The sequence below is a fragment of the Balaenoptera musculus genome, chromosome 1, assembly GCF_009873245.2.
Source record: "Balaenoptera musculus isolate JJ_BM4_2016_0621 chromosome 1, mBalMus1.pri.v3, whole genome shotgun sequence".
In the NCBI taxonomy this organism is placed as follows: domain Eukaryota; kingdom Metazoa; phylum Chordata; class Mammalia; order Artiodactyla; family Balaenopteridae; genus Balaenoptera; species Balaenoptera musculus.
In genome coordinates, this window is record NC_045785.1 from 8,500,993 (window position 1) to 8,515,668 (window position 14,676).

Genomic DNA, 14,676 nt, shown 5'->3' on the forward strand with positions numbered 1-14,676 from the left:
TAGCCAACAGAAAGGTGACTGAGGTGGCAAATTATTATTCTGAAAGCTGGTTAAAACTGACAAATATACCAATCCCTAATTATCATCACATGAATATATAGAAGCACAATTTACTTTTCGATGAAATGGATTTGAGAGTCAGCTGTGGAGAGCTTTGCTTAGGGTTTTTTAACTTGATCTGTTCTCTCAGGTGAGACAGACTAAGATTCTTTTTTCTGTTTGGCAAAGGTTATGCTTATTTTTCCAAGTCCTGGATAGAAAGCAAAACTTTCTGGAAGCAAACTAGACCACTGGGGAATTTCCTAAAATAGAGAGAACAAAGCCCTAAAGCTGAGTGGACAGCTGCCTGGTTGGAAGGACATTCTGAACCTAGGCAGGCTGAAAACATCTGGGTGGGAACGTGCACCTGGCCTCCTTGTCTGGCCCCTCCCTCAAATGTGAGGTGTCGGCATGGTGGCCTCAACAACTGCTTGAGAATGCCAGGTGTCGATGCCCTTTCTCCTCCTGAAGTCTTGGACTAGCAGTTACAAAACACACAGAGGTAGAGCAGCATCACTCATGACCCAGGGGTATTTGACCACTTCCATCTTAAACCATCAAACGTTTCTCAGTAGTGGTCACTTTGCAGCTGTCTGTGTGGGTGAAGACTGATGTCAGGAGTACAGGCCAGTGTTTCAAAGCTGTGGGTGAGCACACGCACACAGCTCTGTGTGCAAATCGTTATGGGCTTGGCCAAAAGAAGACACCAAGTCAACTAGGACCCAGCCCTGCCCAGTACTTTACCTCTATCTGCTGCTATACACGAAATGCAGCTGTTGCATCAGCTGCTAATAAAGAAAACTACCACATTGAAATTCAAACTGGGAGCTGCTTACAGTCACTAGAAGTACTAAAGACTAATGCAAAATGTGGAAAATAAGCAACCTGGTATATTTATTTAAAAGTCAGTGAAGTTGGGCTTCCCTGGTGGCGCAGTGGTTGAGAATCTGCCTGCCAATGCAGGGGACACGGGTTCGAGCCCTGGTCTGGGAAGATCCCACATGCCGCGGAGCAACTAGGCCCGTGAGCCACAGCTACTGAGCCTGCGCGTCTGGAGCCTGTGCCCCGCAACAAGAGAGGCCACGACAGTGAAAGGCCCGCGCGCACCGCAATGAAGAGTGGCCCCCGCTTGCCGCAACTAGAGAAAGCCCTCGCACAGAAACGAAGACCCAACACAGCCAAAAATAAATAAATAAATTTATAAAAAAAAAAAAAAAAAAAAAAAAAAAAAAAAAAAAAAAAGTCAGTGAAGTATATGATTACTCTGTTTAGATCCATCCATTAGAGATGCTTTGAAACTGCCTGTTTTTAAGTGCATAGCTGGTGGCATACATGATGAGAAGCTGGTTATATCCCAGGCTTTGGTCAGCATAGAGAATCCAGTACTGATCTGCAGAGATCTAAAACCCTGCTACTCAAAGTGTGGTCCGTGGACCACTGGCATCGGCATTATTTGGGAGCTTGTCAGAAATGGAGACTATCAAGGCCTGAGCTTGGGCCTGAATCAGAACAAGCATTTTAACAACAAGCTCCCCAGCATGTGGTGAGCCCAATGAGTCTGAGAAGTTTGAGAAGCACTGCTTTAAAGAGCCTGCATCAGGCTCAGTGCTAACTAGGAGGCTCACTGGTTGTGTTCTGTTCATGTAAAAAATGAGAACGCTATTTGCAACAATGCACTCCACTGTCAAAGCTCCAAGGGAACACAAAAGGACACCTTGTTCTTTATTTTCCTTATATTAAAAAATTGTATAATTCAGATACTTGGAGAAAAAACAAAATGACCTAAGTTCGTGGTATCTAGATTTTCAGAAAGATGCTTGGTTTTTGGTTGTTTTAAACAGAAGACAGCAAGAGCTGAAAGTTTTGAACAAGAGAGAAGAGCAGGGGCTCTCCTTTCCAAGTCCCCCCCCGGAAACGATGGACCTGCCTTTTGGAGGTTGATGGTGCTGACGTGCAGTTTCTTCATGGGTCCCGTTTCCACTGGTCCACTAGCCAAGGCATCCCCTTGGCCACTCCGCAGCATTCGATGCTGGTAAATCAAAGGGTCCTCTTCTTCATCAGCAAGGGTGTATCCCTGCAACCAGAGATTTAGAGAACCACCCTGCAACTCCACAAGCCGCTCCCAGTTTAGAAAACATCCTTAAACCTTGGGAGGGTCACACCTTCTGGAAGAGCCAGGATTTAGGTGAAGATTCCACATAGGGACAGAACGAATCACAGGTGGGCTGTATTCCGCACTGAGACCAGTCTGTGTTGGTCACTCCTGGCCACTGGCAAGCACTGACTTAGTAGTATGAGCGTGCAACTGGCAAATGTGAGACAACCGTGAGGCATAAACGTGACAAAGAGCTGGGCCGGCAAGGAGCTGCTGCCTGTTTTTGTAGGACCTGAGAGCCAAGGATGGTTTTTGCATTTTTTAATGATTGAAAAAAAATTGAAAGAAGATTGATATTCTGCAACACGTGAAAATTATTAGAGAATCATATTCTGGTGTCCATAAATAAAGTTTTACTGCAACGCAATCAGGCTCATTCGTTTACATATGCATATGGCTGCTTACAGGCTGCAGTGGCAGAGCTGAGTAGTTTCATCAGAGACCACATAGCCTACAAAGCTGAAAAAATTTACTATCTTGACAGAAAAAGTTTGCCAATCTCTAGTTCAGAGCTAAAAAGCTAGATATACCCCCACTGCTAAGATTACAAGAATACCAATTGAGAAAGACAATGCGGGACTTGGAAATAGAAACAAAGCACAGCTCACCTTGACAATCCTGCAGATGAGGACATCGTAGCGCTGATGGTTGATTCGGTGTCGCACCAGAACTTTATTTACCATTGGAATGAAAATTTGGTACTATAACAAGAGAGGAAGCAGATCAGAAACCATTACTTTGGAGAGTGGGAAATAGAAAAAAGAATATTACCCCTACCACATTGCAGCTACTACTTCTGGGTTTGGGACTAGCTCTGTGGTACTTTTTACCCCTTGTGCTATGATCCTCATCCCCATCACCTTCCATTTGTGTCACTGCAACAGCCTCTTATTTTAATGGTCTCTCTGCTTCCCCTCTTGGCCCAGTCTATTCTTCCACACAGCACTGAGAATGATCACTGAAAAATGTTAGGTCAGATCACAGTATTCCTGTGCTCAAAATCTCCAAAGAATTCTAGTCTTGCTCAGACTGAAAGCCAACTATAATGGCCTACAACAGCGATGTGCAAATTTTAGTGGGCATCAGAACCACCTGGAAGGCATATGAAACCAGAGATTGCTGAGCTCCACAGTCAGAATTGCTGGCTTGGTAGGTCTGGGGTGAGGCATGAAAATCTGCAGTTCTAAGGAGCGCCCAGCTAAGTAGATGCTAATGCTGCTTGTCCGGGGATCACAATCTGAGAACCACTGGCCACAATACCTAGCTTCCATGCCTACCGCCAGCACAGCCTTTACAAGGTTCTCTCTATGACCTTTTCCAAGTACTTTCCCCCTGGCTCCCTCCCCTGAAGTCACCGCTCTCCTGCTGCCCCCACCCTTCAAGCACACTGCCATCTCGCACCTTTGCCTTTGCTAATCCTTCTGCCTGCAGCCAGCTCCCTGGCGTTGGGCCTTTCCTTTATTTAGGTTTCTGCTGAAATGTTACCTTATCAGAGAGGTCTGCCTCTAAAGAAACAGCATCTCTCCCTACTCCCTCCCATTCCTCTTATGAGATAAATTATGTCTCGTAGCTTTGCTTCACTGGAATGTAAGCTCAGTGAGAACAAGGACATCATTCTGTTTACAGCGTTATCCCCAGAACAGCACTCAGCCCACATAGGTGGCTCAATAAATACTTGCTGAATAAAGAAGGAAAAAAAGGCACAAACAATTCCTAGCTCTTTGTCAGTGACTGAGGCCTACAGACTAACAAGTGGAGGAGTCTGCAAAGGCAGAAGAGCGCGCGTGTCGAGGACTCCTGCCTCACCTTCTTCCCCAGCTGAAACACGAGTGAGGACAACGTGTCCATGGCTGTGGGACGGAGTTCTGGGCTCTGGTCCAGCGTTCGCACAATCGGGTGAATGATCCGAGAGGCATAGTCAGTGAAATCCAGGGACTCCGTCAGGCGGTCCACTGTCTCTAACGCTGCCCTACAACAATCGCTGACATACAGTAATTGCTAACACACAGCCCAAGAGTAAGAGAAGTGGCTGAGGGCTACCTTAACAATCAGCACCCAACGGGAAGGAATGGCTTCTGACATTATTTTGGGTACAGAGATCTAACACATATTCCTGTGGGATGCGGACAGTGAAGATTTCCATAAACCTGGTACATATCTGGACTAAACTAATGAGAGTTGAAATAACAAAAAAATAGAAAGATGGCCTGGGGACTTAAGAAAAGGGCATTTTCAACAAAACATTAAAAGCTTGATAACTGTTAGTCCTAAAGGGTAGGTGCTCACTTTCGAGATGGCAATGGAACTTCAGGGGCATCAAACAACTTCACGATAGGGGGCAATAACAAATGCAGATAGTCATCCAGGTTGGCGCCAAACAGCTGGATTGCAGCAAGCAACTGCAAAAAGGAGTAAAGGCACGGCGATGAACAAATACAGTCAGGTATCAAGTATCTAAGTACCTGAAGGGCGGCAGTAGTATGGATAATTCAAAATTCTTTGGGGACTCTGAAAAGCCTTTATTAAATGGCTCTGAATTACATTCTCTTGGTAGCACTTTTCCCCGTCATTTTATTTTACTTATATGTTACTTCACTTTCTCTGAACTTATTTCAACTGGTAAGGAATAAGTTGCTGGATAATAGAGAAAACTGGTATGCTAAATAAAATATTTACCAAGAATAATCCATTAAAAGAGACAAAACATAAGGATAATCAAGAGAGGATTAGAAACATCCTGTAAACTGTACACTGCACGCATCAGGTACTACAGTATTCTTTAGAGTCAGCGTTATGGACCAAGCGTCCCCCTGTCACTCAGAACAGGGTCTCTTAGATGCCCATCCAGGGACTCTGATGGACTCTGGGAATCTCTCCAGAGGATGTCCCGGGTTACTCACCTTGATGGAGACGATGCGGCCTGGGCTGTTGTCATGCATGAAGACCCGTAGCATGTGTGGGATCAGCTGGGGCAGGTAGAGCTTAAATTCACCCCCAAGAGCTACCACAATCTGCTCAATGAGAAGAATGATCGTGCTCTGGATGGAGGTGTTCATGACCCAGAATTCCTATAAAGAGGGAAGAGACAGAGGAGCAAAGTCGGGGGCCCTTCTGCTGAAATATGAACCAAGGAACTGAGACAGCCAAAACGAAGCACAAATGCAGTGAGCATGGTCTGTGCCATGGGACTCCTTCCTTATCCTCCTCTCCCCAGGCCTCCCTGTATCCTACCTACGTCAGTCACAGTGAGCAACTAAACTGCATTTCCGGGGCTTCCCTGGTGGCGCAGTGGTTGAGAGTCTGCCTGCCAATGCAGGGGACACGGGTTCGTGTCCCAGTCTGGGAAGATCCCACATGCCGCGGAGCGGCTGGGCCCGTGAGCCACAATTACTGAGCCTGCGCGTCTGGAGCCTGTGCTCCGCAACAGGAGAGGCCGCGATAGTGACAGGCCCGCGCACCGCGATGAAGAGTGGCCCCCACTTGCCGCAACTAGAGAAAGCCCTCGCACAGAAACGAAGACCCAACACAACCAAAATAAATAAAATAAATAAATATTAAAAAAAAAAAATTCCACTGTAGTTTAAAAAAAAAAAAAAAAAAAAAGAATATTCCCCCCTCCTCGAATGTAAAAGTAAAATAAACTGCATTTCCCCAAAAGCACCAGGCTACATGGCTCCTCTGTGCTTTGGTCATGCTGCTCTCGGCTTAGAATCCCACCTTTTGCTCAGCTAAGCCCATCTGTCTTTCCAGACCTGGCTCAAGCCTCACTTCGCCTAAGAAGGCGTTCCTATCTCCTTCCATTATCCACTGTGGGTCCCTCTGCTCTGCTCTCTTCTAGCACCTGTAATACTTAATTTTCTTTGCCGCCTTCCCTCTACTCGACTGTAGGCTGGTTAAGGGCAAGAAACCCTCCGATCCCTCTCTGTCTCCCTGAATCCAGCAGAGCGCCTGGCATATTCCAGCCACCCAAACCCATCCGGCAGAATGAACGAACGACCAGGCCTGCATCACTCTAGGAGCTCTCCAGCCGTCTAGGGGTGGTCCCACTTTGGGTAGCACCTGGGCTCTGCCAGAGGGTGACTTCGGTGTTAACAAGATTTCCTGCCCTTTTGGATTGAGACTTTGCTCGACAGCATCTGACATCTGTCCCAAACCATTTTCAGGCCTGGAGAGTGCCACAAGAGGAGCATTTTTCTACATTCATCTAATTATATTCCACATAAATTACTAAAATAAAAACTTGGCCAACTGGCTCCAGATCCTGTCTCGGTACTGCAAGGCAAATTGGTCCAAGTCTCTCACTCCAGGAAAAGCTGTCATTTCAAATCAATTCAGAAAGACAGTGGCCTACTGCCTTCTTTAAAACCTCCAGAGTAGGAGACTTAATGATGGTAACATATGATTATTAATACTCTTGGGCCCCCATTTAATTCAGAGTAGAAGTCAGTGGAAAAAAAAAAAAAGATAACTCCTCAGATGGAAGGCTTTAAAAGAAGCCTAAGGTATTTTTATTTAGAAAAAATTGTTCTTAAATCATAGTAGTTTAGAAAGTAAAAACATTTCTAAAAAAATCTATACTAAAAGGTGCTGGTAAAACTTTCTTTCTCTCTGCTTGGAGAGAGGTATTCTCTTCGAAAAAGCTATTTTCTCTAGATAAAAAGCTTCAACAAAGAAACACCACAAATTTTATGGCCTCCGTGGTTTGTCTGATGTTCATTCACTGGGACCACGCTCTGCCTTCTTTAGAGAAAGCCCGCCTACCTTTCCACGGCAGGGTCATCGGGGCTCCTCACAAGGGGTTTTCTCTAAGTCAAAGACACCAGGCAGCCTCCCCAGGGATGTCGGCTGGATCACTGTTCACAAAGCCCCGAGCTCTTCCTGGGCTCGGAGGAGCTCACTAAATGCCAGGATCAAGAGCCAAAGAAGAGCCCTGTTGGTACCTTCTCTATCTTGGAGGAAATGAAAGCTGTATTTTGCAGGTGTAAGGCTCCCAGCCTCAAACTCCTATATGTTTTGTCGAAAGTCATTTTTGGGGAATAAGTCACAGATTACTTCAGCTTCAACCCCCGAGGGCACTGCTTCCTCCCTCCCCGCCCCCCCCCCAACCCCCTTAACACCACCCGCAGGCTCTTTAGCATCCTGCCTAACTCTTCCTGTACAGAGGCCCCTGTGGCAGGAGGCAGGGAACAGAGCAGCTTTTACTTATTTATACAAATAGGAGTTTTTCAGTTCTGAGACTCATTTTCGGGGAAGTTCCATTTTTGAAGCCAGCCACTTTCATTTTAGTCCTGCTGCTTCTTCCAAGCTAACTACAAAGGTCTGGTGTAGAAGAACGGAAATCACTGGAATAATTGTCTTCCAGTTCTTTGAGGACACAGCCATCTCTGCAAAGCAATCTCCCCAGCAGAGACACTGAAATTATAGAGAACAGTAGGAAGCAGCCTCCCACCCCCAATACAGAAAAACGATACTGCCATCAATGGGGAGTCCTTTGCACCTACTTAAAGCATGTTATAAAATTTGCGACGAGAGCCTCTTCTCAAACACTGTTGCAGGGACTTCCCTGGTGGTGCAGTGGTTAAGAATCCACCTGCCAATGCAGGGGACACGGGTTCGAGCCCTGGTCCGGGAAGATCCCACATGCCATGGAGCAACTAAGCCCATGTGCCACAACTACTGAGCCTGCGCGCTAGAGCCCGCGTGCCACAACTACTGAGCCCGCGTGCCTCAACTACTGAAGCTGTCGTGCCTAGAGCCCGTGCTCCGCAACAAGAGAAGCCACCGCAATGAGAAGCCCGCGCTTCACAATGAAGAGTAGCCCCTGCTCGCTGCAACTAGAGAGAGCTTGCGCAGCAGCAACAAAGACCCAACGCAGCCAAAAATAAATAAATTTATGTATTAAAAAAAACCACAACACTATTGCAGTCAGAAGGTGGCATTTATGCTTTTGAAGGTAGCAGGGAAAAGCATCACCTTCTTCCTCAGAGCCTGACAGGAGTCCATCATATTTAATGGCCCCAGGAAAATCCAATCCCCAATCCTCTCTTAAAGCCATGGTTTTATAGGCAGTAAGGAAGAGGGCTTTTGTGAGAATAGTAAAGCACTACTGTGATGTTAAAGTGAAATTGCTTTGCTGTGTGTGAGGCAAAGAACTCGAGTTTATTTCTGGCAGAACAATTCCTTCAGGATTTCTCCTCAGACTTGAACTCTTGTACCTGGGAGCCTGTAGCGAGAGCCCCTCCACCCCCTTTCATAATCCAGTGGGATACCTTGCTCCACTTTTTATCCTCAGGTTATAACGGCTCTATGATGACCCATGAAAAAAATGTCCACATCATCCAAACCTGCTGCTGAATGCTCCTGGACCCAAACACTGAGGAACAGGCCAAAGCATTAATTTCTACTCACTCTCATGAGTGTGACTATTTCATCCATGTAAGGCCTGATGTGGCTCTTCACAAAGGACACCAACATTCCCAGCTGCTGGAACAGAAACTGAAACAGAGAAGAGGTCAGCAAGTTGGCACCACGGAGGATGTAGAACTCCCAGGCTTACCCCAAGTGCACGCTAATGAATAAAGACAACTATGGAATCGGTTTCTGCACCACCCTTTCTTCTGAGAATAAGCTTCAAAGAATGAGATTTAAAACCATCGGTGGTAATGGTGGTGAGGGCTGAAAAATATGTCAGTGGCTTTACTCACCAGGTGAGGCAGTTTCTGCTCAGCAGGGGCTTCGGGGCCAGACTAGCTGTTCTGAACTGTTTCTGTTACCTACTAGCTTTGTGACCTTCATTTAATCTCTCTGCACTCAGCCTCTTCTGTGGGAAAATGGGAGACAACAATTCTTGTCTCATAGGCTTGTGGTAAGAGTTAACTGGGCTGGGCTTCCCTGGTGGCGCAGTGGTTGAGAATCCGCCTGCCAATGCAGGGGACACAGGTTCGAGCCCTGGTCTGGGAAGATCCCACATGCTGCGGAGCGGTTGGGCCCGTGGGCCGCAGCTGCTGAGCCTGCGCGTCTGGAGCCTGTGCTCCGCAGCAAGAGAGGCCGTGATAGTGAGAGGCCCGCGCACCGCGATGAAGAGTGGCCCCCGCTCTCCGCAACTAGAGAAAGCCCTCGCACAGAAACGAAGACCCACAACAGCCATAAATAAATAAATTAATTAATTGATTAATTAAAAAAAAAAAGAGTTGTAGGATCCTAAATGAGATAACACACATGAACAATTAGAATGATGCTTGACCTTTATAAAAAAAAAAAAAAAAGAGTTAACTGGGCTAATACCTGGAAAGCACTAGAACAGGGACACAAATACTGTTAAATGCCCAATGAACATCATCTATCATTGAAGGATTTCTGGAGTCACTGAAAACTTAAAAATGGACATGAAATTTTTAATTAACTGCAGATGTATCTTTTGTTTATTCAGTCTTAATTCACTACCACTTACTTTCTAAAATAAATACAGCTAACTATTATGGGTATTGTGGTTCACTTATAGTAATTAACTCAATTAATTAGGTCTTAATTAATTAGTTAACTGTGTCTCTAAGAAACTGTGGGGACTTCCCTGGCGGCACAGTGGTTAAGCATCCGCCTGCCAATGCAGGGGACACGGGTTCGAGCCCTGGTCCAGGAAGATCCCACATGCTGCAGAGCAACTAAGCCCGTGCACCACAACTACTGAGCCTGGGCTCTAGAGCCTGTAAGCCAGAACTACTGAGCCCGTGTGCCACAACTACTGAAGCCCGTGCGCCTAGAGCCCATGCTCCGCAACAAGAGAAGCCACCACAATGAGAAGCACGCACACCGCAACGAAGAGGAGCCCCCGCTCGCTGCAACTAGAGAGAGCCCGTGTGCAGCAATGAAGACCCAGTGCAGCCAAAAATAAATAATAAATAAAATAAATTAATTAAAAAAAAAAAAAGAAAGAAAGAAACTGTGAACCAAAACAGCAAGCAAATTGAGGGAGGGCTGGGATAAGGAGATTCTATTTAGGTTGGTATCTTGCAACTGTTAAGAGATGCCATTCACGAAATAAAGTTGGGAGTAAAGACGGCTTAGGTAAGAGAAATCCCAACTACTTTCCAGGTTAAAGATGTCTTCAGGGTGTAGTTTTTATTTTGTTATGATCCTCAGATAGTGCTACATGTCAATATCAAGTCGCAAATCGCAGTGTAAACCTCCCTTCCCCACCCCCCCAATTTTTATAGCTCTCTATGCCTTTGCTGCCCTCCATTAACAAGAATAATTTCATACATATGTATTTTCACCCTTATCCACATGTTAAAACTTGGGTAAGTTGGGGAAAAATAAAAAGTATGTTTCAAATAGTGAGTAATGGACTTATAGAACTCATTACCTGAAGAGGTGAGACTGATAGGACACACAGAACTGGGCTCAAAGAGAGTTTGGACTAATTTCTAAGGACAGGGACACCAGTGGATTCTAAGGGGGTTAGAACCTGGTCTCACATGGCACACAGGTTCAACTCGGTAGAGCCATCCCTACCTATCTCCTGGGCACCTCCTCATAGAATCACTGCTGACAGTTTTTGTGAAATGGTCCCTACGAAAGTATATTACAGAGATCAAGGGACAGGAGACTCTAAAATACAATGGTTTTTTAGTTAAACTTTTGTTATGCAGAACCTGAAAGAAGGTAGAAAATCTAAACTGGAGGAAAAGCAGGGCATCAGGGATGGCAGGTCAGGGGAAACCCTGAGATGAAAGGACAAAAGCCTCCTGATCCTTGCTGTCACTTCATATGAGGTGTCCATGGGGCAGCCTCTCCGGTGGCTGATTCATAAGGATCAACGGATACCCCCAGGCAGGTGCCTCATCCCCAGGGAGGGGGCCCGAGTAGCCACCTCATTTCTTCTCCCTTAGATTCTTTCACAAGCTTTTTTCTCTTTTCCCTCCTGAACATTAGTATTTCAAAAGAACACGTAGTTTTGTTCCTGAAAATATGGTGGGTTAGATCCCCTCCTAAATCCCCTTGCTATGAAAAGCTTAAAAGTAATGCATAAAAGATAAACGTTGTTATTAGATCATCAGAACTGAAACCTTTCACATAAAGCCAGACCTTCAAAAAGCTACATATCAAAAAAAATGGTGAAACCTCCTACCCCCAAATCTGTCCACTGGCAAAGGAGACAAAGTAATCTGTGAGTCTTGATGGGAGGTCTAGGTAGGAAAAAAAAGCCTTCCTAAGAGTTTGTAATTTCAGGCCACTCTCATATGAGTTTAGGGGGTTATTTTAACTACCTGTGTGGCCTGAGAAACTCTAAGCCAAGAAACTAACTAAAAGTTCTCCTAGACCACCTGGTAGAAGCAAATGCAAGCCCTCTCTAGAGAGATGCAACTTCAGAGCAGATATTCCAGTATTAACCGCTCCAGGGGAAGTCCAGCTGAATATGATGCATGATCCAAAATTGTAAAACACATAAGGACAGACTTACAGACTTGCTGCGAGTATGACTCAGCAGAAACAATAAACAACAGAATTAGACTCATCAAAAACCTTATGTATATTGGAATTATTGGATAGAAAATATAAAGTAAACCTGTTTAAAATGCTTAAAGGAATAAGAGAATAAAAAAAAATATGAGTAAGGAACAAGATACTATCAAAAATACTAGGCATGTTTGAAAGAACCTAGTATAACTTTAGAAATTATAAAATGTAGTAGGAACTAAAAACTCAATGACAGGTCAAAAAGACATAGCTAAAGAATCAGTGAATAGAAAATGGATGTGAAGACATATCCAGAATACATCTCTGAGAGACAAAGATGAACAACACAGATAAGAAACTAAGAGACATTAAGGACAGAGTAAGAAGCTCTAAATGTTGAATCTAATTCTGGAAGGAAAAAATAGAAGGGTGGAATCATCATATTCAGAAAGCCCACAAATCCCCATCAGGATAAAAGAAAGAGAAATGCATATCTAGATTTACAATAGTGAAACTTCAGGACAACAAAAAAAATGAGAAGATCTGAAACCGCCATAGAGAAAAGGGAGATTACATAAAAAGGAATCATAATTTCTCAACAGCAACAAAAGAAGTCAGAAAACAGTGGGATAATATGTACAGCTGAAGGAGAACCCAGAATTGTATTCTCAGCTAAATAAAGATTTTACAAGAGGATGAAATAAAGATTTTTTTCAGATAAACAAAAACAGAGCATTTACTTTGATGGATGCTCAGAAGAATTTGCCTTAGAGAGAAGGAAAATGGTCCTAGGAGGAAGCTCTGAGACGGGAGACAGAAATGAAGTGGCAAAAGGGATAAACATAAACACTGTCTGCATAAAATAACAGTAACGTTTAATTTGGAGTTAAAAAAAAGTGATACTAGATAATAACATAAGAAGGAAGGGAGATATAATACTTTGATCAGTCATTCTAAGTTTTGTATATTGTTCAGGGAAAGGATGGAGACAATGACTAATTTTAGACTTTGTTAAATAAGGTATGCAAGTCAAATTTTATGGGTGAAAAAGATAGAATTGGATGCATTCCTCATACTGTACACTGGGACATATTCCAAAGAGCTCAAAGATCTAAATGTAAAAGGTGAAGCCATTTAAGTACAAGAAGAAACAGAGGTGAAAATGATGTATACACAAAGCTTTTCATTGCAGCATTATTTTAAATATCAAAGACTGGAAAAACACAGTCATCAACAGGGACTGGTCAAATAGCTATGGCATGTTCACACAATGAAGTACCAATTGCCTCTAAAGGAATGAAGACATTCTCACTATACTGCTATGGCATGAACTCCAGGATATGCTGCTGTGAAAGTGGAAAAAAGTAAGATTCAGAAAGTTTATATTATGTTATTCTTCGGAGGAAGGAAGGTGGGGGACATATATTTCCTTATATTTTCAAAAATAAATACTGAAAAGATAAATTTAAAAACTGATAAAACTGGTTAGCTTAGGGGGAAGTGTGGTAGGCAGAATTTCGGTACCCAAAAAACGTCCATGTCCTAATCCCTAGAACCTGTGAATAAATTACTTTACATGACAAAGGGGACTTCCGAAGATGTGATTAGGGAGCAGGACGCTGAGATGGGGAGATTATCCCGGTGGGCCCAATCTAATCACAGGAGTCCTTAAAAGCAGAGAACCTTTCCTGGTTATATTCAGAGAGAAAGATTTGAGGGAAAAAGGAGAGTCAAAGAGATACAATGTTGCTGACTTTGAAGATGGAGGAAGGAGGCCAAAGAATGCAGGCAGCCTCTAGAAGCTAGAAAAAGCAAGGAAAGGGGTTCCCCCTAGAGCCTCCAGAAAGGAACACAGCCTTAATGGCACCCTGACTGTAGTTCAGTATGATCTATGCCAGACTTATGACCTAAAGAGCTGTAAGATAATCAATTTGTGTTGTTTCAAGTTACTAAATTGGTGGTGATTTGTTATAGCAGCAATAGTAAATGATAGAGGAAGGAAAAATTATTTCAAGTGACTTTGAACACAGTATTTTGGTGTATATCCCCAATAAGACACATCCTAAAAACAATAACAAATTGTAAAAGACCTTGAACTGCATTCAGTAATCATATTGTTAATACTAATACTGGTCATATACTATTTATATGTATACAAAAATACATATACTTTGCAAGATAAAGCAAGAAATTACGGAGATGTCAGAACCAAGGAATCAAGTTTTTCAGTGTAACAGAAAAGAGATACAAGTATAAAATCAAAGAAGTAAAAACTCTTTAATCTTAAATCTGAATTGGAAATATCAATATTAAGTTATGTATTACTTTTTCCTTTTTAAAAATCATTACGTATTTCTAGTTCTGTTCACTGAGAAGACCTAGAAACAATGACACACCAGCAGCAATGAGCACCCTAGCACACAAACTGCAGTCTCTAAGTTCCATCTCTCACTTGAAGAAACCATAGCTCCTTGGAAGTGGCTATGTCTAGGCTTGAGTGAAGTATACTTGATAAGTCTGAAATAGCTTTTTTTTGCCAGAAAGAAAGAAAGTGATCAAAGACTAAGATTACTGGGCAATGTTAAAAGAACACAAAGCCAGGTTGAGTGGGATGATTAGATCATTGAAAGAAGACTGTCTTCAATGAATAGAAACACTAGATAGATGGACAGATATCCATGAGTTGTTAATGATACTTCAAAAAATGGCAGGGGGTCGAGGGGGGTGCCTGGATCACTTTTAAGAGGGTGCAAGGGACTTGATTCATTATTCTGAAAAACTGATGAATAAAAGGAAAGAATCATGTATTTATTCTGCCTTTCCTGCACGAACTATCCATCAAATTAACTAAATAGTTGATGACATAGTGTTCTTTATAGGTGATTTCTAGTTTATAAATCCAGAAGGAATAACAGAATTAGAAAACCGCCATTTTGCAGTTGCTATTCAAATAATGGTTCTAGGAAACAATCATCAATAAACGATAAAATGATTGGGAGAAAGGCTGATGGTGAACACAGAATCAC

At 43.4% G+C, this 14,676-nt stretch overlaps 1 protein-coding gene across 1 annotated transcript in view; it reads right to left on the reverse strand.

Annotated features, from left to right (window-relative positions):
- The window catches only part of MTOR (mechanistic target of rapamycin kinase), a 126,228-nt gene that overhangs the window by 80,149 nt on the left and 31,403 nt on the right, over positions 1-14,676 (reverse strand). The window contains 6 exon segments of the mRNA XM_036841417.1: positions 1,967-2,113; positions 2,803-2,895; positions 4,001-4,163; positions 4,481-4,593; positions 5,095-5,262; positions 8,603-8,689. Of these exon segments, the coding sequence (XP_036697312.1) occupies positions 1,967-2,113; positions 2,803-2,895; positions 4,001-4,163; positions 4,481-4,593; positions 5,095-5,262; positions 8,603-8,689 (771 nt within the window).